The sequence below is a fragment of the Opisthorchis viverrini genome, assembly GCF_000715545.1.
Source record: "Opisthorchis viverrini unplaced genomic scaffold opera_v5_51, whole genome shotgun sequence".
NCBI lineage: Eukaryota > Metazoa > Platyhelminthes > Trematoda > Opisthorchiida > Opisthorchiidae > Opisthorchis > Opisthorchis viverrini.
In genome coordinates this window covers 802,413-827,812 of record NW_008751707.1, presented here as the reverse complement: position 1 = coordinate 827,812, position 25,400 = coordinate 802,413, and the positions used below count along the sequence as shown (strand labels likewise).

At 42.7% G+C, this 25,400-nt stretch overlaps 1 protein-coding gene across 1 annotated transcript in view; it reads left to right on the top strand.

Moving 5' to 3' along the window:
• Nucleotides 1-8,636: 8,636 nt before the first annotated feature.
• Nucleotides 8,637-25,400, top strand: part of T265_13273 (hypothetical protein) — a gene marked incomplete at both ends in the record, with an annotated part of 44,805 nt that continues 28,041 nt past the window's right edge. The window contains 5 exons of the mRNA XM_009168070.1: nt 8,637-8,750; nt 8,786-9,042; nt 9,079-9,208; nt 18,971-19,156; nt 20,525-20,784. Of these exons, the coding sequence (XP_009166334.1) occupies nt 8,637-8,750; nt 8,786-9,042; nt 9,079-9,208; nt 18,971-19,156; nt 20,525-20,784 (947 nt within the window). The remainder of the gene's footprint in view (nt 8,751-8,785; nt 9,043-9,078; nt 9,209-18,970; nt 19,157-20,524; nt 20,785-25,400) is intronic.

Genomic DNA, 25,400 nt, shown 5'->3' with positions numbered 1-25,400 from the left:
GGGGGTGTACAAGCGGGATACTCTTCCCTGTCCAGGGCCCGTGGTGCCTCGTCCGTGGTACCTGTAATAGGGGAAGAGAGGGAGGGAGAGGCACACATAGTGTTATATGATGGGCATACAATCAGGTACAGACGGATTTCAACTGCGTTACACCGCTGAAATATGAATTCCGCGCCTATATTAGACGTCAAGTACGTTTAAACAATTTTCAACAAAACTGCCACCGCATGAGGGGAATCTGATGTTTCGAATAAATACCACCAAATGCTAAATGTACGTTAAAGATTCCCTTGCCAAAACTACGGTTTCGGCGAAATTTCCTGTCTAATGCTTGGTCCACGGCACGCTAATGAGTGTGATTTACCTGTAGCCGTCGAGCGCTTGTCAGTCATCAGCTTTGTAGACTGGAGGTATCTATGAGAGTTTGGGCCTACCAGTCAAATTGTATGCACCTTTGGCATCTTGTGGGTGTATAGACCAGCTCAACCCGGTGAATTTGTAGGTTAAGCTCGTTTAAGTGCACTCAACACCATAGTTTCCACAAATAGTGGTAATTCAAGCGCACAGTAATATAACGTTATGGATGAATAATCTGTCCTCTTTGTACCAGTGTATGTGACGGTGTTTTTAGTTTTGAATCAACAGACTAACTGATCCGCATGCCTCGGAAGCATCTTGCTTTGTTCCTCGGAGATAGGATGCAGACAAACCCACGGACTGCTGGAAATCGCTCAACGAAATATCCCACTGGACGCCTTCGGGTGTGCTGTATCAAAGACAAAAACTGTAACTTTGAATACCACTATCACCACAACCTTTCGCTTTCTCGTTTTTGTCCGAAATTCCGAATGTGATTTTTTCGTTTAAGTTATACAAAGGACCAAACGGAACAGCGATTGCACTGTTATTTTCCCTAGTCCAACGGGAGCTGATCGGCCCTTTGGTTGCTTCCACGTTGTGTTCCATTGCGAGGTGTAGTAGATGTCCACACGGGATTCCGAACGCAACAAAATATTGCATGTCATGTCGTTGCGTGATAGACTATCTCTTGCCGGTTATCCCTCATTACCGTTGTTTGCACGTCGCTGCTCCCAAACGTAAGCGGTCAGCTATGCCCAAGTCGAGTACCATTTTGGAGATGGCCTACGGCGCCAGACGACTGCAAAGTCTGTCCAGTTTAGGATGCCTAACAATGCGGAGATCACGAGAAGACGCATCGGATAATGCTTTCTGACGGATTAATATCAGATAGGTCGTGTTCACCCGTGGCACTCGTATGGATCCTCGCGGTCTCATTCGCCTGTTGAGTAATTCTATCTTGAGGCATCGACCATTTTTGTGTCGTGAATTCTACGCTGCATCCTACAGTTTGGTAATTTTGGGGCTTTAGGCAAGATGAAAGCGCTTACATGCGGAAAAATGATTGGCCATTTACTCGAATAGGTTCCAGGGAGGTCAAATAGCTCCAAAAGTTTGATTGCCGTAAAAATACGTCTAAAGGAACTGGACAGTGGAAAACGTTTAATAACGTTGCGCATTATGTGAAAGCGACATAGCAAATGAATAACAAATAGAAATGACTACTTATTGCGTTCCCGATGGCAAGCACACCACCAGACATGATGCACATGGTGACATGAGAACTATCACCAACAAATTCGAGAAAAGTCAGTGAGAAAGTTTTCGCGTCATTTTCAGTCTTCCGCCAGAAAAAACCAATGGCTATGAGGTGACTTTTACGACAACCACCCACAATAAGCAGCCGGTACAAAAATATCTCTGCTGGTTGATAGAAACAGTGCTATCTATCAGCTAAAAATCCGGAAACCTTCGGAACAGTTCAAACATTTCGGAGGCTCAATACACAAAATGCGATATTCGGTCGTTTCCACCTGCAAGCAGCGGACTCGTCCTTGTTCTTTGAACAGACTTTCTAAGTCAAAAAATGTGACCTGCGACAAGTGTAAATTTGTTAACCCAAATAAGACATATTTGGATTGTCCCGCCCGAACATGTGCTGCGCCAGAATGTTCCTGACGTCTCTGTTGCTGAGATATGTGCCGAGCTTCGACCTCATTTAGAACCGGATGCTGAAGGAGCGGCTTCGGAGTTTAAGCATTCGGCGCACGGTTTCTAAATCTTCAGGCGGCAGCCGGCAGTTTAGGTTGAGACGCTGATATGCTCCGGCACCAAGAAGATCGCGACTGTGACGCATATTAAATCTGATGATTCGAAAAGGGTCGCTCAGTCTACCAACGTTCTAGTATGCCCCACACTGTGTGTGACCGAGCAGTTGGCGTCCTTTCCCGTCGTTAGGACTACGTGCAAATCTTTTCTGGTGGCAGTGGTACTTGATGAACGTTTTATCACCGGAGGACTTTGCTTTCGACGTACGCACGCCGTAGTACGATCCTGAAATTCGCTCGAACTTCTTGGCAAAGTGCACGAGCTCGTTAACGTCGCAGAATAGGCGGCTGTTCAGGTTTTCTCCGAACAGGGTGGAAGAGTTCACTGCATACCTTCTAGCAGAGACAGAGGCAGTAGCAGCAACCACTGCGTAGTTGAGGGAGACATAACGTGTCTCACAGGTGTGTGCGTGTCAGATCGCCCAATGAAAATGGGTAATTAGCCAATATCTTTGATGAAAGATCACTACCGAAAGCGTGTTTGGTAGTGTAAATTAAACGATAAAAAACTCGTTTGAAATTAAGGACAGAAATGAGAAATAAAGGTTGTGGCAATAGTGATATTCTTATTTGGATGGGAACGGGACACCAATATTTTCAGACTATGCTTCCGCATCCATTGGTTCATGTCACTTGCGGCGCATTGCTAAATCAGAAGGGGTTGGAACTAACGGCGTGACTACGGCGTGTGATCAGCCTAGTCGCTGTACTTGCCTCATACGGCAGGGCGTGTTAGTGGAAGCATGCGACTGCTGAAGCCTGCCATCTTTTACGTAGTTTTTATTCTTCCTCTCCCCACCCCATTAATAACTCCCTGCTAGCAAAGCCGTTCGATAGGGCTGGTTACTCCGTTCGTATTGCATCGGTTTTGAGGGCAACATCTGTGCGTTATACGGCGCGGAAATCCTATGGCACCTGAAATCCATCTTCAAGTCACCAAACCCAGTCTATCTGGCGCTTTCAGTGTTTGCACTTTGAAGCAAACAGAACAACGGGCTGCTGCTGCTCTTTCCACGAACTATTTTGACACTGATGTGTGCCGTGTGTCAGAAACAAGAATTCAGGATGCATGTACACTGGTTGAGCTAACCACTCCATCACTCTCCACTCACTTCCGGCCGCGCATCTCTGGCGATCCAGGAGCAGCTGCAGCAGGATGTGCAGCGTTAGGGACACCGGGCGAAAGGATTTTTGTTTGACTGGATGTTCACTGGCAACATCTGTGAAGGAGTCTTATAAGCGTGAAGATGTGTTGTGTCTGCTTACACTCCAACTGACTGTAGCTCTGGTACTATGAAGGGAAAGCTCTGTTACACTCTGAGTGCCCTGTTGTGACAAGCTAAAAGCTTAGACAGTTATGAATGCCGAAGATCTGCTTACCCACTGACTGTAGCTCTGGTACTATGAAGGGAAAGCTCTGTTACACTCTGAGTGCCCTGTTGTGACAAGCTAAAAGCTTAGACAGTTATGAATGCCGAAGATCTATATGTACAAGTTGGCAGGTTTAGTTTACCCGAGACTCAGTTGGGTGGTCAATGATGACTAAACTGTATATAAACGGACGGCGGCAAACGATTTTTTCGGCTATGTGCTGCCCGCAGTTTGTTTTTATGCAGTACTAATTTACGAAATAACCTCAGTTATCTGTCCATACGTTGGCCTTCAGCAGTGCGCCGGCTACGAACTCGAATTGACTACCTTGACACCAGTTACCGATGGCTTCGAAAAGTAAGTGACTACCGCTCGTTTTGGAACACATTCATGGATTCTGATCACATCTTCGACCGGGTTAGCTTTTCCAGCGCCGAGTAAGTTGCGGACAAATAGTTTGACAACCGGGAGGCTGACAGATCCGGATCTTAAATTAATTTACCGGAATATTCTTCTGGGGTCTCTTCAAACTAACGGATGTGAATTCATACTGGGATGCAATCACCAACTCTTTGTACAATGCGTCGGGAGTTTTACCTGTGGCATGTCGATGCCAGACCCACTCAGGCACTGGATATCAAGCTGAACAATGACACTGCTTAGATCTCGGGGATATATCCTCGCAGGCCTGAGTAACTATGAGACGTCAAGTGAAATCGAATGTGCACGCTGATAGTGAAGTTTAGTGGACTTGGAGAGCTAAGGAAATGAAGGAGGCACAGAAAGCCAGAAATGCTAGAAGTTTACCGGATTCGGGCCATCGATACCCGAAACCACCTTTGAGGGAAAACATAAAGGATCAGAATAAAGAACGCCTCGACATTTGGGCTAAGAACTTCGGAAGACAATTATCGTTGCCAGCAGCTGTCATTCTTCTGGAGCCTGCAGCCTAATTAGAACCCTGAGCGGTGAGCCTGGAACTCCTTGAAGGCCTCGGAGGTTTATAACTGCATATGACCTCTCACGCACCGCCGATTAGCCGGCCCGGATGACTATCCACTTCACATTCATCATTATAATCACCTTGGACAACATGATATCAATTTTTAGCGCTGCTGCTTCGCTGCCGTAAAACCATGATTTATTTGAAGGTTGCTTTGTGAAGAAAATAATAAAGGCGGACGGGGAACAGACTTGCTGCTACCTTATCACAATCACTCAGAGGTACCTACCCCTCCAGACGCATTCAGGCAATCTGGATAGAAACTGACAACAAGAATGCTAGTGACATCCAATGGCATCCATAACTTGCAGCGCCTCAGACTAAGCGCAGTGGGGATTATGCAGTCCGCATCCTGGTAGCCGAGTAGCACCGACAGCAATCAAATATTTTGTAACCTCTTTCATATCCCTCTGCCAAGTCAAGGGTTAGCCACCTCTCTGCTTCCGCCACTCTGAATTGGCTACGGAAGACAGCAGCCTCTTTGGCTAACGATGGTTCAGCATACATAGCCTAACCAGCGCAGCCTCTGGTGCTGGGCACATTTTTCGATGGAAGTCCGCGTTTTTGCAATCAAAAACTCGCTTTCCGTTTTCCTCATTACGGAATATCTGATACCAGCCTACACGATCTATGGTCCTGAGATAATAATTGTAGAGTATCTGAAGGTGTCTCAGCTCCGCTACTCAAACAGGTTAAGTCTTATGCCCATACAACAAAACAGCCCGCACTGCAGCTCAATACACATGTCCCTTGAGATTCAGGGATACACCACATTGTCACCATAGGTGTCTCAAATTAGCAAATGCGATCCGGGCCTTGGGTGGTCGTGCGTTGACCTCTTTCGTCAAACTTTTATCAGAACTAATGCAGCTTCCAGGGTACGTGAAACGCTCCACAAATTCAAGTGTCAATCCCTGTAGCGTAAGTGCGGCTTTAGTGACGGCATGTCCAGGAGCACAATCTACACTTTACAGGTACAAAGTGCGTACCAAAGCACATGATGACTTTGGTCAGTTCACCCAAAAACACCTGCGCCTTCTCCTCTTTGAAGACGAGAAGGATATGATTTGCTTATTCCAGATTGAAAAGGCGTTCGTCACAGGATGTTTGAACACAGGGATTTTGGAGACCTTCCAGCTTTCTTCTTAGTTCATCGATCACAATATCGATTAAGAATGGAGGGGGCGTCACCTCAAACTGACAGCGCTTTGTGTACGGGAGTTTTGTAGAACTTTCTGCTCAGTCCCACGCATTCCGAAGTCAGAGAATTCAAAGGGTTTATGTTCACGAATGTCCGGGCATTTCTTTCTGGGTAATCCTGCGAAGGAGAACAGACCGGTTAACCGATTTGAATGCTCTTTGAAAATCCAGAAATGATAAAATTTTAGGTGTTTTGTACGTATGGCGTTATGTTGGCACCTGACAGAGTGTGAGGTCTTGGTCAATGCAACACCTATTAGGCCGGAATCCTACTTGCTGCTCTCGAATCACTATAGGTGGACGAATTACAAGTGACGCCAGCAGTCTTGTTACAACCGGGGTTAATCTGGTAACTCTTTGGTTACAACACTCACTACGAGTCCATTTTTTAAAACGGGCACTATTGGCGACACCCCTTGTCTGGGTCAGTCTTCTTCCCCATAATGCAGACATAGATTAAGCAAGCGCTGACTGAGGAGTTCACTCCCGTCTTTGAACAATGCGGGTGGGAGGGTTTTAGGAGAAGATTCTGGGTGGCGCTTGAGAAAGCATATGCTTAGTGGCTCTTCTGGATTAATGCCTGTCATTTATAGCTTGTTTCGGAACAGTCTGAGATCATCCGCCGTTTGAGCGTTCTTGATTTTAACCTTTTTATTACCCTGTCAGTGTGCGTTACTGAGGACCTTTATTGGAAATGGACAACTCGTCTAACAGATACCAGCCCAGTCTACTTATGACCAGAGCCTAAGAGGATTTGCCAGCGAAATTAAATGCCTGGAAGTCAATGAGTGTTCTCGAGTGTGCTATGTTTAGACTTCTTACAGTTGTTCTCCTTCCTCATGTTGAGTGTGTACTATGGTGGGCTTCGTTAGAAAAGTGTCCTCGAACTAACGAGTGGCGCACTAAGTCAGTCTGCTAGCAGGGCAACAATCAGTGGAATCTGTTCGTTGAAAACGTTTCCGAGTGTCTGTTGAAAAGGCAAAGAGGTTTTTCGGACGTGAACAGATCTACACAGCTGATCGTAAAATATAAATGAAAAAACAGCATCTTTCACATTCGAAAGTTCGTAGTACATATGAGCAGAACGCGATGCAGTTTGTGCGCCTCAGATTGTGCGGTATTTTTAGATCGCAGAACTTTTGGATAAGATCGTGCCGAAAAAAGACAGACTTTACTATTCCTCGAATTTGGTGGTCAACATTCAGCTTTCAGTATTCTCCAGCCTGTACGTACTTGCCGTTTACCTGCTGATGCCAAACAAATAGCGCCATTTAGAAAAATTCATAATTTTTCTGATCACTCGGTTTAGAGTGAGCCAGGCGGCTATGTGGCTTGAACAAAGAACGGGGAATTAAACAGGGGACCAGAGCGTTGTTGTGAGAGACAAGGCAATAGAGGGTTGCTGGATTGCTGTGGATTGGCACGAATTTTGAGGAGGACATTATTTAAAGGCGCAATTGGAAAAGATACTGTCGAACAAAATTAAATAAGTAATTACTGCGCAACCGAATATACTCGGCTTCACTGAACAGCTCCAGGTAATTCACAGATATCCAGTCAAAATGGGTTAACCCAAAGACCATTACCTTACACGAAAACCATCCTTAAAATTTATTTAGCCTGATAGACACTGCTAGACTGAATTTCGGAAGCCATTAAGTAGATTCTTAGCATTTTTGTGACCGGGTTTATTACTCCTTAGACCAGCTTTCTGCCTGAGCTCAAGAAAGCCCAGTGGGCTCGAACTTGCTGACCACAAGGTCTGTGGTTCAAATCCGACCTCAGCAACTCGACTGCTACTCTCTGGGCTCTGGATGCACCTAAAGGGGCTACAGTTGAACAATTATGTGTGTTTTCTATCATCTTCTACATTTGTCCGCATAAAAAGAGACATTCATGCATGTAGCACTACGGAGTGTTTGTATACTTCTGGAATCACCTGGACGCAACGTCCCGCTCGTAGGACACTACGTCTGTGATCTAAACATACCGCGATCCTAGTTCAGTTGTTTATTGACGAGTTTGTCCTGCGGTAGAGGGGATGTAATTTGTTCCTGACGCACTTCATTATGTAACAAAATAAATAGATACGGCATCAGTGTTTTCTACGATTTCCCACAAGCTATCTACAAACATTCTTGCAACAGCAAATGTGGGTTCTGATCACCATAGGCCGAGTTCTAACTTCAAGGTTTTGATTTGCTACAAATTGTCAGGGTCCCTTTGTCCGAAAAGAAACAATCTGGGTCACACCCGGGATTGCTGACAGAGATGCCTGTGATTATTTGGATCACATATTTGTGAAGCATATACTATCAACAGCTTTCAGCTGCTACATCAAAGGTACGAAATTCAGTTTTGGAAATAAATGGTATGACGGCTTGTGCGTACCTTTTTTACTTTTCATAATATGGGAAACTGAAGTGTTCGGAACAACATGAAATGTCACATCTGGTAAGAATTTTGAGTTGAGAATCGAAGACATCTGGAGCTACTGATGATAGCCAGGAGGGTAATTTTCTTTTGCTCATGAATTTCCTGTGGGACGCATTTTCTAATCTATTGTTATTCTCCTTTTAGCATGCATCATAAGGATATCCACCTATGTGTGACTTGAGAATGAAAAAATGAGCTCCTCGAAAGAGTTGACAGACTTTGGTAATGTAGATAAATTGCCCTGTTGCTTACTCTTACTTCAGAACCTGTATCCCCAAGAGAACTACCGCGATATGAGGTAAACTGTAAAATTTACAACTGCTGAATGTTCCATAGATTGAAGAACAGTTACGATTTTACCGGAATGAGTTGGATAAAAAAGATGAGCTAATTAGGGATCTAACAAAGTAGGGAATATGGCTGGATTTATAAATCTAGGCAGGTTAAATTCGGTGAACTTTGTGCAGCCATCGCCAAAGTATATTGAGGCTGGTGGACGTTCTGCAGAGAAGCTTGAACAAATTCGATCACAGGTTGAGAAGTTGCATCAAGTTGTAGGTTATGCGTTGATTAACGAGTGCCTCTGTAGGTTGACGAAAATAGAGGGATTATTCATGAGAAGAACACCATCATTTGCGACCTTCGAGCGGAAAACGAAAAGTTCCGGGTGGATAATCTACGTAGCACACAACGGACAGACGAACTAGAGCAGCAGGTGGAAAAACAAGTGGAAATAATAAATAGCTACAAGGCTGCTGAGGAGCAACATGACAAAATCATCCACATGATCCAGCAGGATATGAAGGCAAAGAATAACAAACTTCTCATCCTAATGAGTCAACTGAGGTGGGTTTGCTCTTAACGTGTTATTTATGTCAACAGATCCAGTGAGGCAAGATTTGCAGAACGGCTTGCATCGGAGGAATTTCGCATCAAGTCCCTGGAAGGCGCCCTGGCAGACTTGAGCCATGTTTTGGAGTGTGAACCGACAGCGGAACAATGTATACTCAAGGTGATTTATCAAGTGAAAGCACCCTAAGATCCAAGCGATCGTTCAAACCATCCATTGCATGGCACGACCTTAAGAAAAACTCGGTGTGTACGGCTCGAACAAAGTTTACCACGCACAACTCAAACAAAGACCACGCTTCGCATTTGGCCCTCCAAGAAATGTATTTTAATCAGTTGAAAGATGGTCCTGAGCTGTGTTTTAAAGTTCATTATTCCTTTCAGTGTATAAATTCTTTCGATTAGACAGATACAAAGCCTCTCCTATCATACGCATTGCAGAATATTGGTAAATCGAGGGCTTAAGAGCACGCGTACTCTACATACTCCCATAAAAACCTCTTGGAGGATGATGGAGATATGCCTTTCTGCTATAAGAAAAGAAAATTATTTTCGAGAAATACACTCATTTGCAAATCGATTTGGTTTTCACGGGAGACTCAATTGAATCTCTCGTTCGTGATGTCCTCCAGCTGAATGTGCTGCACACAGGGCGCCTCATGATTCAGTTGGCACGTTATTTGAGATATCGCAGTATATTTTCATAAAAGAAACTACTCACAAGGTTGCTGAAAACTCTTCGACAGCCCACAACCGGTTTCTCCCAATTGAATCTCCCGTGAAGACCAAATCGATTTGCAAATGAGTGTATTTCTCGAAAACAGTGCAGTGTGGGTTCAAGTAGATCATAAGGTTGACGGAAACTCGGGGACTGCGCCTACCTGATGAGCTCCAAGAAGGGCGAAACCGGCCGTGGGCTGTCGAAGAGTTTTCAGCAACATTGTGAGTGGTTTCCTTCATGAAGAGAAAACTATTTTAGCATTGTTGCCTCTCTGAGACACCACCTGGGCGATTTTATGTCGTGCGTGCTTTTTACTGGAATTTTTATATGGCGAATAGTGTTTGCCATTACTTTCATACATCCAGAAGCTTTTTTGTTATTCATGTAGCGACTGTCAAACCCTACAACTCTTTAATGTGATATTTTATTATTTATATAACCCACAAGTAACATGCACTGGATATAAAACACCGAAAAGAACTATTCTGCGACTGAATCGATAAATAACCTAAGATGTATTGAACATAAGTTGAACTGGATCAAAAAGACTACCGCGTGGAAAGGTGTATAGTGGCTCATCATGGATGGTGGACTGCTCAGGAGGAGTGTCGTCCATCGTTCATAACCTGATTATTGCTTTTGACGAGTTTTTTCTTGGAAACAACGATCCTTACCACAACCTGAATTTGTTAGGTGAAAAAGAACCTCCGGCTTTTTTGGTGGGTTGGATAGTCTCTATTTACATGTCTCATGGATTCAGCATGCATGTATGTTGCTTCTTAAGATGAAACATTTAAAACCTTCCTTCGAAAAGAGTTCTCCTTGTAGAGACGTTGGCTAGCGTCAGAAACTCATTGAACGGCGAAAGATTTATAAAAAATCCTCTGAACTAATCCGTTCTGCTTCTGTTGTGAGCGTAAAAATTCTAAGGTGCTTTTTCCGAAACCGTACTTTCTAGCACAAGTTTAAGTCACCTTTAGTAACGTCGGCACTCAACATAAAGTAAAGAAAGGATACATCAAGTATCCACTCGGTTTTATCCTCTATCCACCGATGCTCACTTCAGCATGTTGAGCAGCTGTCGCATGATGATGAGCAGGACAAATGTATTGGGAGAATGTTATGAGGAACGTTGTTCAGTGAACTAATTTGTTGAGCAGCAAAATGATACCTCACCTGAATTTCTTACCGTTCAGTCAGATCATATTGTGCTCATTCTATTCAAAGTCACTTCTCGGCCTTTGAAATGTATGGATTTCCCTGTTTTCTGCAGTTAGCCAATTTTCGAGCCTTTGTTGAGTGGTCAAGATCATTCTTTGCAGAACTATATCTTCACCGTTCGAGAAATTTGGGTGATGACTTCTCAATAGATGGAAAATTCTTTAAAATTTGAAGTCTGATGCTTGCTCTGGGTTCACCCGGGGAATGCTCCCGTCTTATGGGTCTTTTGGGAAGGGTCACAAATATTCCAGTCATTGTCACATAAAGCCTCCCTATACGAGGACCGCTTTTTCTGAAAGACTTCAAAATTTCTTAAATTTTTTATAGTTAAGCAGATCGGAAACCCCATACAACTACCAGCTACAGATATCTGTGGTAACCTTGTGGTGGACCTGAATTTTCCTGCACATTAGCATCATAGGATTACCTGGAAGCCCAGATAATCTGAGTTTACACTATTACTAGTTCACCTGTGCTTAGCAATCTTTTTCGTAATCCGTAAGGCTATTAGGAGAACAGCATACTCCCACCGCAAATAGGCAAAATAAGTGAAATATGTAATTGACGAAATACAGTCAGTTGATTTGAATGGTATGTCAACCACTGGATCTATTTAGCTTAAAGGGCAGCTAGGGGCAGCTTAGAGAATAAGACGCGAACTTACCAACAGGAAGGTTCGTGGGTCAGACCCAACTTCAGCATCTCGATTGCTACTGCCTATGCCTTGGAAAGCTGGCGATATCTTAGCCCTCATGCTTCCTTCTGGTAGTACAGTAACCGTAGAACACTGTTGGGGCGTGGAATTTTTCATCAACATCGTGGTAGCGGAATTACGCAAACGGGATCAAGACGAACCGTCATTTTGCTGAGAACACTTTTGTTCACGCATAAACAGTACCTAAGGCACAGAATAATGTTTATTTTAGACATTCTGTTTTTATGTGTCTTTATGTGTGTGTCTTTATTTTTACGTAGGCTGTTTAAGTGCTGGTCCACAGCTGAAGGTGAAATCCGTTTTCAGACAATATTTGAGCAAATTTCTCACTCAGCTTCACTGAAAATCTGGCTTGGCATTAGCAAGTCAATCCATGCGTACTTTTAACTTATTTATGCACACGATAGCGGACTTGACAAGTGCTACCGTCAAAATAGCAAACCTGGCTATTGTGTGCTTACGCTGTTCGCAGAGGAATCAACTTATTCATTAATCTCGCTGTGTCCAGTGAGACCGAGTATGTATACCGTAACGTTACATTAAGGGTTAATCGGTAAAGTAATATTTTCTTGCCTTTCACGGCCGTCTGCGTATAAGACTACCAGGGGTAAGCTACTTTTAGGCTCATTTGGTACATAAAGCTTACATATTCTTATCGTACTCCGCAGTCAACTATTTTTAGGCGTTCGTGTATGCCTCCCGTGTTTGTTCGAACAGCCAGTATGGCATGAACCACTTCAGCTTATGCGGAGCAGGTAAATCAGAAGGGTATCGGTAAGCGCATTTAACCTGTATTGACCCAGACCACTCAGGGCCAGTTAGCTCATTTGAATGACACTTAACTAGGGTGCCTAAGTTCCCATGGTTCATTCGAACAATAACGCTGAGAGTCAACTAAAAGTAATCGAAGCCTCGACAGAACAAACCAGCGCGTTCTATTGTGCGCTGTACTATATCGTCATTTTGCTTGTTAAGGTAACACGGTAAACTGAGTTGGAATGATCAGCTGAAGTAAATGAGGAAGAGTCGTTTAAAAGCACAACGCTTCCAGTTTGGTAAGTCTACAGAAGACCACCAGTAAATGAAACTAAAATATCATTTAGTCAGGTGTCTTCTCAAATCCATATTGTGTGCCTACCAGTGGCAGCTGGATCTTATCCTAGAACATACAGTCTATCCCAAAAATAACGTCCTACGAGATTTTCGAATATGCGAATTTGTCATGAGAGAGCTCCTAGGACAACAAATAAGGATCCTGGTATAGTCTCTTATGTATGGCGTTTCTAGTCTATAAGTGTCTCATCACCCGAAGCATTCTACAGTGCTACGTCATTAGCGTTTATCCTTTCCTTTTTTGAAAACTCATATGAACTCACATTAACAAGTTAGTGGTTAGATGTCTGTCTTTCTGGATGCCAGATTTGTTGACTTCACTAAAGTATAAAATTACTTCTGAAGTGTCCTGCCTCGCTTCAGGCGTGACACTAGCCCAGATTTTCACCAAGTCTGTTGTCCCTTATATAACTAACGTGATTTTTCTCTAAAACATTCTGCTCGGTTTCCGTTACCCGTCCATTTACCTGAATTTTCGCCATTACACTACTTCCGGAATTCTAGTCGTGAGAACTGCGCCGCCATAACAAAAATACCTGATGTCGATTGCAACTAGCCGTTTGGTGTGCTCGTTATTGTGAACACCAGCGTTATTCGACCTTTTGTATGGATGACGATGTCCTATTCTGCCGAAAATTCAGCGTTTGTAGCCTCTTGCTGTTTCGCCTGGTGGGTACTTTGGGATGCCAATCGCTAAAAGGCAACATGCTTGAGTTTTGTGGTGGACTAGGCAATGTTTGGTGACGCCGCTGATGTTCATTTTTCTTCTTTTGATCTCAATTTAGTTCACTCTCATCAAAGTTCCCATTTCTGTTCACCTCCATTTTCATGCAGGTGATTTCGAAATTTAAGATCGAAATGAGTTAGTGGAGAAAATTCACTGTATCTTGCATAATCCTCAGAAAATCACCCTTAAAATGAACTACGCTAGAGACTCAGATTTAGGCTTTTATGGTTATTTTAACAAAGTTGTTCAGCACAACCTTAACCTTAGCTCTAAAACGTCAGAAAAGAAGCGAGTCTGAAATCCATGGAAGTTTACTTATCTGTATCCTGTCTTCACTCGACTAATCACTGGTGAGTTATTTTTATGGCCTATGGACCACAGAGCTATGATCTTTCTGGAACTAGGATCCCTTTGATGAACAAAATCACAAACTATCCAACGAGGTGGGGAAAACCCTAATTCAACTTGGTGCATAGGTTCTCAAAATGAAAAGTGTCCGGAGAGTTTCCAGCGCAGCTTACCAAGTTATTTTGGAGAGAACTTTTGAATTACCCTAGTGATAATTTCGTTGGTTTTCCAACGTTTACATTGATCATGGCCTTTTACGGTGAAATCAGCTCATTTTAACCCAAGAATCGTTTTCCAAACAGGCCTATTTTAATATGCCGTATAGAGGTAGGAAACCTTTACGCTGAACCCTTTGGATGGACAATAACATCCTTGAAACTGACAAAAGCTGAAAATCATGCAAAACTATAAAGAGAAAAAGTGTGCCGTGTTCATCACCTTTCTGCCATGTTGAAGTGATCTCATTTGGAGGTTTTATCAGTTGATCTGGGTTGCAAAATACTTCGAGGCATGCAAACATGCTACTAACGTAAAACCAACATGGCAACTTATAGTACTAAGGTAAGGAAGGGCCTTCCTACAACGAACTCCCCTAAAGCAGACTGAACCAAGGCCACTTTAGTGGATATTTCAAATCAGTTCCTACCGGCTTCCATCCGGGAAAAGCTAATGTCTAGTGCGTGAACATTGTCAGACTGCAAGTAGTTTTTTCAACTGTTCGTCTTGCCTTCCGACAACCCAACGAGGGTATAGTGGAGTTTCAAAAATGGCAGGCATATTTGCAGACGAAAGAAAATCAATGGTAGGACAATCAACGTAGATGCACCTTTGATGGAGATGTATGTGTGATGATAAGGCTGTAGGCACTGAAGTTTTAACACAACAAGTTTTAACATGTTTTAACATGACCTAGCACCCAGGATAAGCCCCTCCTCCGAAACCACGTAAATCCTATGTAACACTGAAGCCAGTCTTAAGGGTGCACAAGTATACCTATCATAAATTCTCACAAAGAATATTACACACCCTAGTCTCGAACCTGGGAGTTTCAACTCTATGTTACTTGAAATATCCTTTCGAGTTTTCTAAATACTCGACAGTGGGCAAGTTCATCAAGGATATTTTCCGTTGATATGCGTGTGTGACATTGTCAGACTGAGTGAAAACGTTGATGGACTGTGTGACTACATCACTCAGTAGACATCCTACCATATTACTTATTGGTTGTTTTATACACAAAGGCAATTGTTTGTGGAGGGGTGGATGATGTTGCCATGAGTAGCCCGTTAGACCAGACCATTGCTAATTTTCTCTAGAAAAATAGAGAAACCTGGTTCTGTGCTAGAAGTTTAAGTAAAATTCTGGAACAGCAATACTTTAAGGTTATTCATGCTTTGCTCCTGATTATCACTTCCGTTTACTTTTTGTTACTGTCTGTATTCCAAAAGAATGAGCCCCATGATGGTTTGGCTTTCATTGAGGTACTAATTGCCCGGCATCTGGGTGGGAGTTTGCAAAGAAGCGTCCACCAGTGGCCGAAACACTTGATTATGCTAAAAAGCTGTTACGTGAAGTCAGGTTTCCGTGTACAGCTGACCAACCGTCTAAGAAGAATATTTGCTGAAAACTCTTTTAGTCAACGGTTACACAGAGGATTTCGTTACCTTACATAGCACGCCAAACTCTGACAACCACAGTCAAAATTGGAGAATGTGAAGACTAAGCGTATCTTGAGACTCAAACAAGAGCTTCAGTCGCCTCAGTACCGGACATGTGTAGCACCTGAAATTTGCCTGCAAGATCTCTACAACGTTTTAAAACAGGCCACATAATCTGAGTTATCATTCTGACCCACACATCAACTGTAAGCTCGATGTCACTTGCGGAGACACCTATATTGGTTGATAATCGAGTTTATTATCGATGGTCTTCATAAAATATTACAAACTGGTTACCACAGATCTTGCAGCACAACAACAGAACACTGTTAGCATCATGAACACAGTCAGTTTCGTCGAGTGCAAACTGCATATCCGAGACAGGCCGCCTGATTGAAAAGTTTTAAATAGTTCCTGTCCAAGTAGAAATACACTTTCTTTTTTAACATTTTCGTTTATTGTCATCCCATTCAACAACATACTGCCCCTTCGAGTCCATTCTGGCATCTACTGCATTTGCTCAGTGCTGCCGAATAGCGATCGGGTCAGGCTTGAAAAAATGTTGTTAAAGCAGATGCCGTCAGCTCTTCACCACCACCATCATCATCATCATCATTATCGTCATCATCACTATCGACAGTATGACATCAGTATTCATTCATGCTTCGCCGTGAATTATTTGAAAGCCTTATTGTGAAGGAAACAATAAAGGTAGAAGGAAAATCGACTTAGTATCAGCTTACTTCAATTATTCCGGGATGCCTCCACCTTCAGGAACCCATTCAGGAAATAGAAACTTACTACAAGAACGCCAGCGACATCCACTAGCAGTCATATCTTAATACCTCTTTACTAGGTCAAGGTTTGGACACCTCTCTGCTTCCGTCACTCTGAATTGGCTACAGAGAACAGCAATCTCTTCGGCAAATGATGGCTTGGCATACATGACCTAACCAACAATCTCTCTGGTGCTGAACATATTCTTCAATTGAAGCCCGTGGTACACAACCGAAAACTCTCTTTCTACTTGCCTCGTTACGGATTCTCTGACATCAATCCACTCAAGCTATGGTTCAGAGGTCAAACGTTATGGCTTCCTAACTAGTTCTCCTGCAATATGCTTATTGCGAGTATAACAAACAAGAGAACTGCGAGATATTCACCAAAACTTTCCAAATTGCCAGAGTTTCTACGACAGGATTCAATCCATCCATCATGACCACACTGGTCTGTACCTCATTCTTGTTCCCGCCAGGCTGTACCGAAGATAACTATCACAGACAAACTTCTGAAGGAACACATTTACCGGGAAAATAAATGAAAAGACCCACTCTCTCATTGACGCCGTTATGTAACTTACCACTCTACATTATCTCGTTCCTGTTCGCCCGCTGCCTATACTGCATTAAAATCGGAGGGCCGAGATCTTTTACAGACGTGCTAAATGGGGAATCATCTATCACTATCTATGATGGCAACTGTCTACCCCATCGGGATTCTTGTGCTTAAACATGGTGGTCCAAGGTTCACTTATCGTTTGTCTACGTGCATGTAGATTTGACGTATCCGGAATCACCGATTACCTGATGTTTTATTGAATCGTTTGAACATGTAACGATGGGTTTCGTGAAGTACCAGACATGGTACTGGTTGGTCTCTTGTTATCTCCGTCTGGTCATGCAGCGCACTGAACTCTTTCAGCAGCCGTCATCAATGTCATGGCGCTGGTCATTATCAGCCTGTGCCAACTCGAATCAGCAGCTTCAGTCTCCTCTTTAAGGCAAACCTGACTGTATACATACGATTGATGAAGGGGAGAAATTATTTGTCATGGTCCCGTCAAATGGATATCCCAATTGTGGCACCGGCAATTCCTCAACTGTATCGTGCCACGATGTGACGAAAGACTTTCTATTGAGGGACACCGTCACATCATTCTCGAGTCAGAGGAAGTGATTCACAAAAGCCTCATCACATCCGATATCGGAAGCCTTCGAGATGTTGACAGAAGCCAGCCTCAGGTTGAAAACGACTACTGAATTGTAGTGGAGCAATGCGTAACGCAACAAGGTAGCTTCTAATCACTTATCGTGACATAGGACCGCAAACTTGAATGAATATATTTGCAAACTACTTTTATAGAGATTTGGAAGTAATTTATGAAAACGCTGAACCGGAAAATATTACCCGGAGCTTCGTTCCAGATGTTTACTTTTGCGAATCTTCAGAATCAGGGTGATTTACTTGAAGAATAAGTTTTGTGGGCACCCGACGAGCAGCCATTCTCAGCATAGTCATAGTCATCGAATGCGCTACATTGGCACTTATGAATGGTGCTTCCTTGACATACAAATATAATTTATCCGAAAGACGGTTGTGAAAAAACAAGATGGATAAGGGACCTACCCTATCTATCGTAAGTTTACCTACGGATACTCCTTCCGACAATGTGGATAGCGACCAACAGCATGAAAGCGCTTGTCATCGGGTGGTAGCCATTTGTTGCAGACTCCGTTGTGCAATATAGAAGGATCGAACAAGCCCCATCGTGATTCCGGTCTACAGCACGCGGAATTTTCATGATCGCTTTCATACCCTTCTGTCGGGTCAAAGGTTCTTAACCTCTTTCTTTTTAGGGTCAGATCAGGTCGAGCGCGAAAATTGGCACTCTTTTTGGTGGATTATGAGCCTGCGGAACCCAAACAACGCAATCTCATGGTAGATACACTCTGAGTAAAATCCGTTTTATATAACCGAACGCTGGTTGCTGATAGTCTCGTTATCGATTCGTTAGCACCAGCCTGCACAAGCTATGTTTGGGGCAACCAGATAGTAAACGCAGGTGAGTGAATTTTTAGAGTTGTATATCCACTGCGTTTACAGTCAGACTTATGGTTTGATTGAAGTCGCTGAATAATTTTTATGGGGTGGACCGAAGATGAGGGACTGAGCCAGCCTTTTACTGCGGTATCTGTTGCAGTTGTCACACATGAACCCACGAATTTTTTCCAAGCTCTTGCTAGGACTGGTGAGGGGACACCATCTACATCACGTTGTTAGTTGTCGAGAATAAATAGCAATTTTTAAGACAAACAGAGTAGTCATCCCCATCTTGTAGTCGTTTACCCAGACCAACCTGCGGGGTATCCCACTAGCACGGATTGGCTTAGAGCACCGGCCACTTGTACTACTATAACTGCCGATAATAATAATACATCACGAAATTCCAATTTCAAATCATTCAATTATCTTTGCTTGAGTTTTAACCAGCTAAACGGGTAGAGTACAACGGCTTTTAATACGGTTTTTGAATGTCTTGTGAAATGTATTGGAATTGCGCATGCTTCATCTCTTAAAAATCCCAGCGAGCTTTGTCTGTTCAATTAACGGCGCATAAATTCCAATATCTTATTGGTTTTCAGGTTACTGAGTTGGTTCGAAAAATATGCGCCTACAAAACTCAGCTCGATCAGAGGGAAGATGCAATCCAAGCCTTCGAATATGAGCAGCGTGCCTCACGGGAGACTATTTTGAGGCTTTCCGGTGAACTAACCAAAGAGAAAAACGAGAAAGCATCCGCAAACGAAGATTCACGCAAAGCGAGAGAAGTAACCCGATGCACCTCTTTTTGTCCTCCTGTGGAGAATTTTCTCTTCCCATCACGAATGATTTTCACTTATTAATAGTTTGAGAATAGTGATGAACACCTTTCACATGTTTGTTATATCGTATCAACATTTGGAAACCGCCTAATGCTCTAGCAGGCAAGATCAAATCATTCACACTAAAATATTAGGACAATCTTCACCTCACGTTTCGCTAGTAACTAATGTCAAGGTTTCGCTCATTTGAATCCTGTTCAAGAGGTGTTGTTGCATCATGGTGAAGAGTCATTGTAAGAATCATTGTAGAGTTGATGAAGGTTCCACAAACACAGCCCCCAAAACTCAATCACTTGGAGAACGTAGTCACTACATGGTTCCATTTCTTCGCTCTTCCTCACAAACTTTCTATTCAGACGAGTATTGAAATAGGTAGATTATTTTCCCATTATGCTTGGATGGCCAGCAAAACAAATCATCTTCACACTACCGTGCTTCCGCTGCCGTAGCCGACAAGTACTCTGTCCTTATTTGGGTGAAAACAAAGTGCTGGCGGTTGGTAGTGGTTACAGGTAGAGAGGTGTTTAACTGCGAAATATCTTGCATTGGAATAAATTGCTTTGCTGTGTGTGGCATAGTTATCCATAGACCATAGACAGATACTGATCTACGCATGACGGGATATTCAACTGTTTCCACCTGCCTAACACAAAAATGTGTATTTATCCCCCATCGCATTTTGAATGCAGACTCTTTGTTAACTTATATTACCCAATATTATTGGAATCAGTTAATACAGCTTACTGATTAAGATTTCGGTAGTTCGTGCTTAGATGGGAGTAGTTCTAAAGTATAATCAACGTCCCGGTATCATGGTCAAATTAGTGATTTTTTGCTGAATTTTCCTTTCACAGTTTATTAAATTTACCATCGTATAATATGATTTCAAGAGGACCAAACGACTTTTAACTGCAGACAAAACCAAGATAAGCTATCTTTATGGTGATGCTGAACAACCCTGAAATAACTGAACGACATGCCATCTTTTAGTGACGTTCTTGTTGTCAGGCTCTATCTAGATTGCCTGAGTGAATGTCGGAGGTGTAGGCACCTCGGAATAATTGTGGTAAGCTAGCACTAAGTCCCTTCCCTGTCCACCTTTACTCTTTTCTTTACAATAAGGCTTTCAAATAAATCATGGTTGTACGACAGTGGAGCATCGGTAATGAACACTGATGTCATGCTGTCGATGATGATTTCAGGCTTAAAGTGACTTTTTATCCAAAAGCGAGTTTAACTTTTCTGGATTTGCGCTGGCTTGGAAATTTGCCGTCATGATAAAAGGTTGTGGATTTTCCTTTTGACGAACTTCAGGAGTTGGTGAAGACTCAGAGTGCCCACGAACAGTGCGGACATCATATATGTCTGTTGGAAGGCCGAATAAATGATCTGGCAAATAGCTTACAGGCTGCTCGAAGGGAGGCTGAAGAAAAGGATAAGATGTTTGCACTGCTGAATGAGGCGGAAACAAAACTTCAATCAAAGAAGATCCTGAGTGCTTCTTCATGTGGACGATCAGGTGGCTCGAATGATGGAACGCAACCCGCGGATATTGAGGCTTTTAGAGCGTTTCTGTAAGTGAATCCATAACTAATTCGAATCACGTACACATCCTATGGTATCCATCATTAATGATTTTCTGTCACAAACTCGTCAGACTGAAGTTCAACTGATGAGTTGCATCTTCCATAATTGCAGCCGACAGGTTTCTGAAGAATGAATTTTCGTTATATTAACTGCATAGGCAAGTGCCACCGCGTGTCAACTGATGTTCTTTCTCGCAACCTTACCTAGTACGCATCAACTTCATCTAGTTTGCATTCTCATCAACGTGTGACGATGTGGTGGTTTGAACTCGACAGGTGCCCTTACTGATATGGTAGGTTCCTGCTAATGTGCACTCAATCAAACCGTATGTCAACGCTGCCTTCAGTGAATTTTTCAAGCCAAAGTATAATCATACCAGAGATTCAAGACAAATACCATTCAATAACAACTATTTTATCCCATTAGGTTGTCAGAAGCCCATTTAGTTACCACCAAAGAAAAGTCTGATGAGCTAATAATAAGTGATCCGTCTATCATCATGAGACCACAACAGAGTGAAATCAGTGTTATTAAGGCACAGTTCATTGTAATCACTCAAGGTTCTTCGAATTACGTTTTGATGAGTCACCCGAACCGATAATTGTTGTGTTCGCAGTGAATGAGGACCATTCACAACCTTTCAAACCAGCTAGTTTCAGAAAGTCAGGCACCAGACAGCCTGAAAAATATCAATCACTCGAACTGCTGATGACTTCAAACCAGCTTGACTTTCCGTTTAGCTTATTGGAGCTGACAACCAGTTGAATTTCCATTAGCACCGGGTGAGTTTGCGAATGCATAACCACACCTACGTAGGGCATTTTGTTGATCTGTGAAATAAGGTTAAAATGAAGTTGCTCACCAGCTGAAAAATACAGTGAAATTTAAGTGTTCACCAAATCTAAATAGCTTTGGGTCAACAAATGCTTCGGGTATAAATCGTTCGAAAGGAAACGGGTAGGGGATTACTTTACAGCTCATTCAGCTGTTGATTATGATAAAAGAGAAATTCGGTTGATGTTTAGTTTAGCCCCATGCTAACACAAGTTGGGTGGTTAATTGGTGAACAGACCTTTGTTTTCTATGAGCCAGCAACTAAACCTATAACCAGTAACAAAGCAGCCATTTTGAGTCCACTTTTTTCTTCCCGTTCCTCAAGTAAACAAACAAGGATTGATCTGCTATCATCCATCAGAATCCCCGTTGTTTCCCTGTAGTCTGGCTTGGCTGGTTGAAGCACCTCACTACCTAATAATATATCTGTTCAATAAAAAGATGTCAGTAACCGTCATCAATATCCCCATTACCATCATCAGTGGTGTTGCTCCAGATACTGTATTGCTGAACAAGCTCAAAAACTATTCTTCGAAGGTCATGACAACCACATATTTTAGAACATTAGGACTAAGATTAGTGTCTCATTTACTGGTGTCTTGGTGCTCTGCGAGTAGATTCGATTCTAATCCCAAGATAAGCGCTGCACTACTTCTGCATACTAAGGTGGAAATTTTTTTAAGTAAGCGATTCAGACCAACCGCCGTTGGTCTAGTTAAACCAATGCTTTGAGTATTTGGAACAAGAATGAAATGTCTGTATTATTTAGCAGAGTTCGACCAGATTGCACAATGTTCATTTTATTGAGGTTTTACTTATCACCGATAAGAAGATCCTGTTTAATTAGTGGAATCAATTTATTACTGAGGCACCACAACAGTCACCAGTGCAACTGCAGAAATAGATTTTTAATGTGACGTAACTACAACAGCGTGCATCTAGCCCTACTGAGGCAAGTGAATTTTACGTTAGCAAACAGAACAGACAGTGTTTGTCCAGACATTACCATATCCTAATTAGCTCACTACTGGTTTGCCGTTATGAAAATCGGTTCGAATGGATCTTGAACATGGGTGCTATTCATAAACTTTCATCACTAATTAACCAACCAACTTGGTGTTCGGATGTGGCTGAACCAAACGTCAACCGAAGTTCTCTTTTATCATGATCTACAGCTGAATGAGCTGTAAAGAATGCCACTTCCCGTTTTCTTCCGAACGATATCCGATATCCGGTTTGTACCGGGCTGCACTTCAAATGTTTTTGTGATCTCTGTGTGTGAGCCGAATATTCATGTCAACTGCAGGTCACCGAATACTGTTCCATCAAGACAGCACATTTTACGGATTAACATGGAATAATACGCAACAGAGGCGATACATAACAGAAACAAAATGATAAATGTCTATGTGGCAGTCATCTAGAAATCATATCTGAAGTGGCCTGCCCAGAATGGTTTGACTATAATTCATTAGGCAAAATAAATGTTCTCCTTTCCGATTCACAGAGTTAATTACGGTGTGATTTGGTGGGAGGGTATCTTTTAGGATCGAGTAAACTTAACTAAGTTTGTCTCGAATTCAGTACCAGTAGGATTCTTGGTCCAGTTTATGTCCCTAGTGTTGATGCAGACACAGTGAAATGTTTCCTGCAACCAGCTATTTCGTTCTCTAAATATATCACGGAGTCGTTCTGTTTCCAACAAGCTCATCTTGAGATGAATTCGCGTAGCGCTGCAAAAGTTAGGCTCTTGTGTCCAATAATGTTGCTGCTCTAAGTATTGCTTGGGCTTAGTCTTCATATCCAGTGTGTATATCAAGCGAAATCACTTTATGACCTCAGCACTTCATCCGGCTGATGTTAAACATGATAGTGGACCATTCCTACCAGAGAATAAATCACAATTGGCCAACATTTTTCAACACTGTATCCCTCACCAACCTACAGTGACATGTGATGCCTTGACATACATTTCAGTCGCACTGTTGAACCTGCTTATGACTAGATTTTCTTTTCGGATAATGAGAATCCGAGTTGAGGATTGCTGAAACGGTACTTTAAATGTGAAACACCTCCAATGCTATAAACTATTTTGGCTCGGCCAAGTGTCTTGCACACAAATCATTGTCTATCTGAACTAATGAAGTCCATCGCGCCCATTTCATTATGCCCCCGTGGCCATAACACATCACATGCGTGGATGGATACTTAGCAAGAGCTAGTAGGTAACTGGTGCCAAGGAAGTCCACACTCAGTTTATTCTAGATTTTTCATGCCAGTAGAATCTCACTTGCAAACTAATAAACCAGTAGCTGAGAGGAAAAATAACTCCGCAAGGTTAGCGAAATGTCTATTTGAGAGGTCGGCACCCGAAGAGCCAGCCAATAATCGAATGTGTGGTGTGGTCCCCGTGACTGTAGAATGAGTGGCACTATATCTTGTTTAAGTACGAGCTAATAATGCTGCTGATCAGCAGCTTGTTGCAAAACGTTTTAGTTTTCAGTTACTACCCGGAATGATTCGGGTTCGAAACTCTCTGAGTTTCATGAGATTCTCAATACTGGTGTTCCCAACTAGGGATGGAAAAGCCGTACAGTGTTTTACAGCTTTTCAACAGAGATCAGCTTCAGTAACAGGACGAAATTTCGATAGAAAATTACCACCTGTTCTCATTTTACCGTCAATTATGTATTAGCAGAGTGGGCGTCTACAAATGAAAGCCTCCCAGGTAAAGATGATGACTCCAAGTTCTAGTTCGGCAAATGTAATAATCTCCAGGAACTAACGTCACACACAGTACAGGACTAATGGTGCAAAGATGACGAGTTTTACATTATAAAGTGTACACCATCACTAAAGAAGATGACGGAAAGGTAGCGGAAAACTAAAACAGGCCGCCTCATGTTTCAGTTGGTACGATATTCGAGATATCGCAGTATGTTTTCATGAAGGGAACTACTCACAAGGTTGCTGAAAACTCTTCGACAGCCCATGACCGGTTTCACCCTTCTTGGAGCTCGTCAGGTAGGCGCAGTCTCCGAGCTTCCGTCAACCTTTTGTTCTACCTGAACCCGAATTGGACTGATTTCGACAAGTGAACTGATTTGGTTTTGACGGGAGGCGCAACTTAATCTCTCGTTTATGGTATTCTTCGAATGAATGTGCTACCCAAAGGCCGCCTTATGTTCCAGTTGTTACTCCACTGAACTGGGTCGCTCTTTATTACGGCGATCAAACCACTCAAAGTTAGCTATCAAAATTCGAAGCGTTGCGTCAGGAACCGAATCATTTGCGACTGCGGTTGTTTGAATTGCACTTGTGGTTGTTACTGGCCTGCTTTCAAATCATCTACTGGATTTGTCACTTCAAGTTCGAAATGTAATTTCACTCCAATGGTTAGTTGTGCCGCCGTTTATTTCATCCTTAGTCCTTTTTCTGTCCACCAGATGGCAAGCAGTACAAAGGACTAACAGCTTTCGTGAAATGCATATTGAAAATGAATTGGGAAGTTGGTGATGGAAATGCAGATAAGGTCAACAAATAGCCCCTTAGTCCAAGTGCGAGGACGCGGCCGAATCATTTTTATCAAAACTACTCAAAATAAAAATATTGATTTGTTATACAGCTTCCCCAACAATATCTACTATAAGAGGTGCTATGGACTGACTCGTTGCGGTGAATCGAATGTTCTTCTTTGTGGTTTCTGATGACGGAGTTCGTTTTGTTATCTTGGTGATTATTTTCCCGTCACTGTCCAGAAAAATCCCAT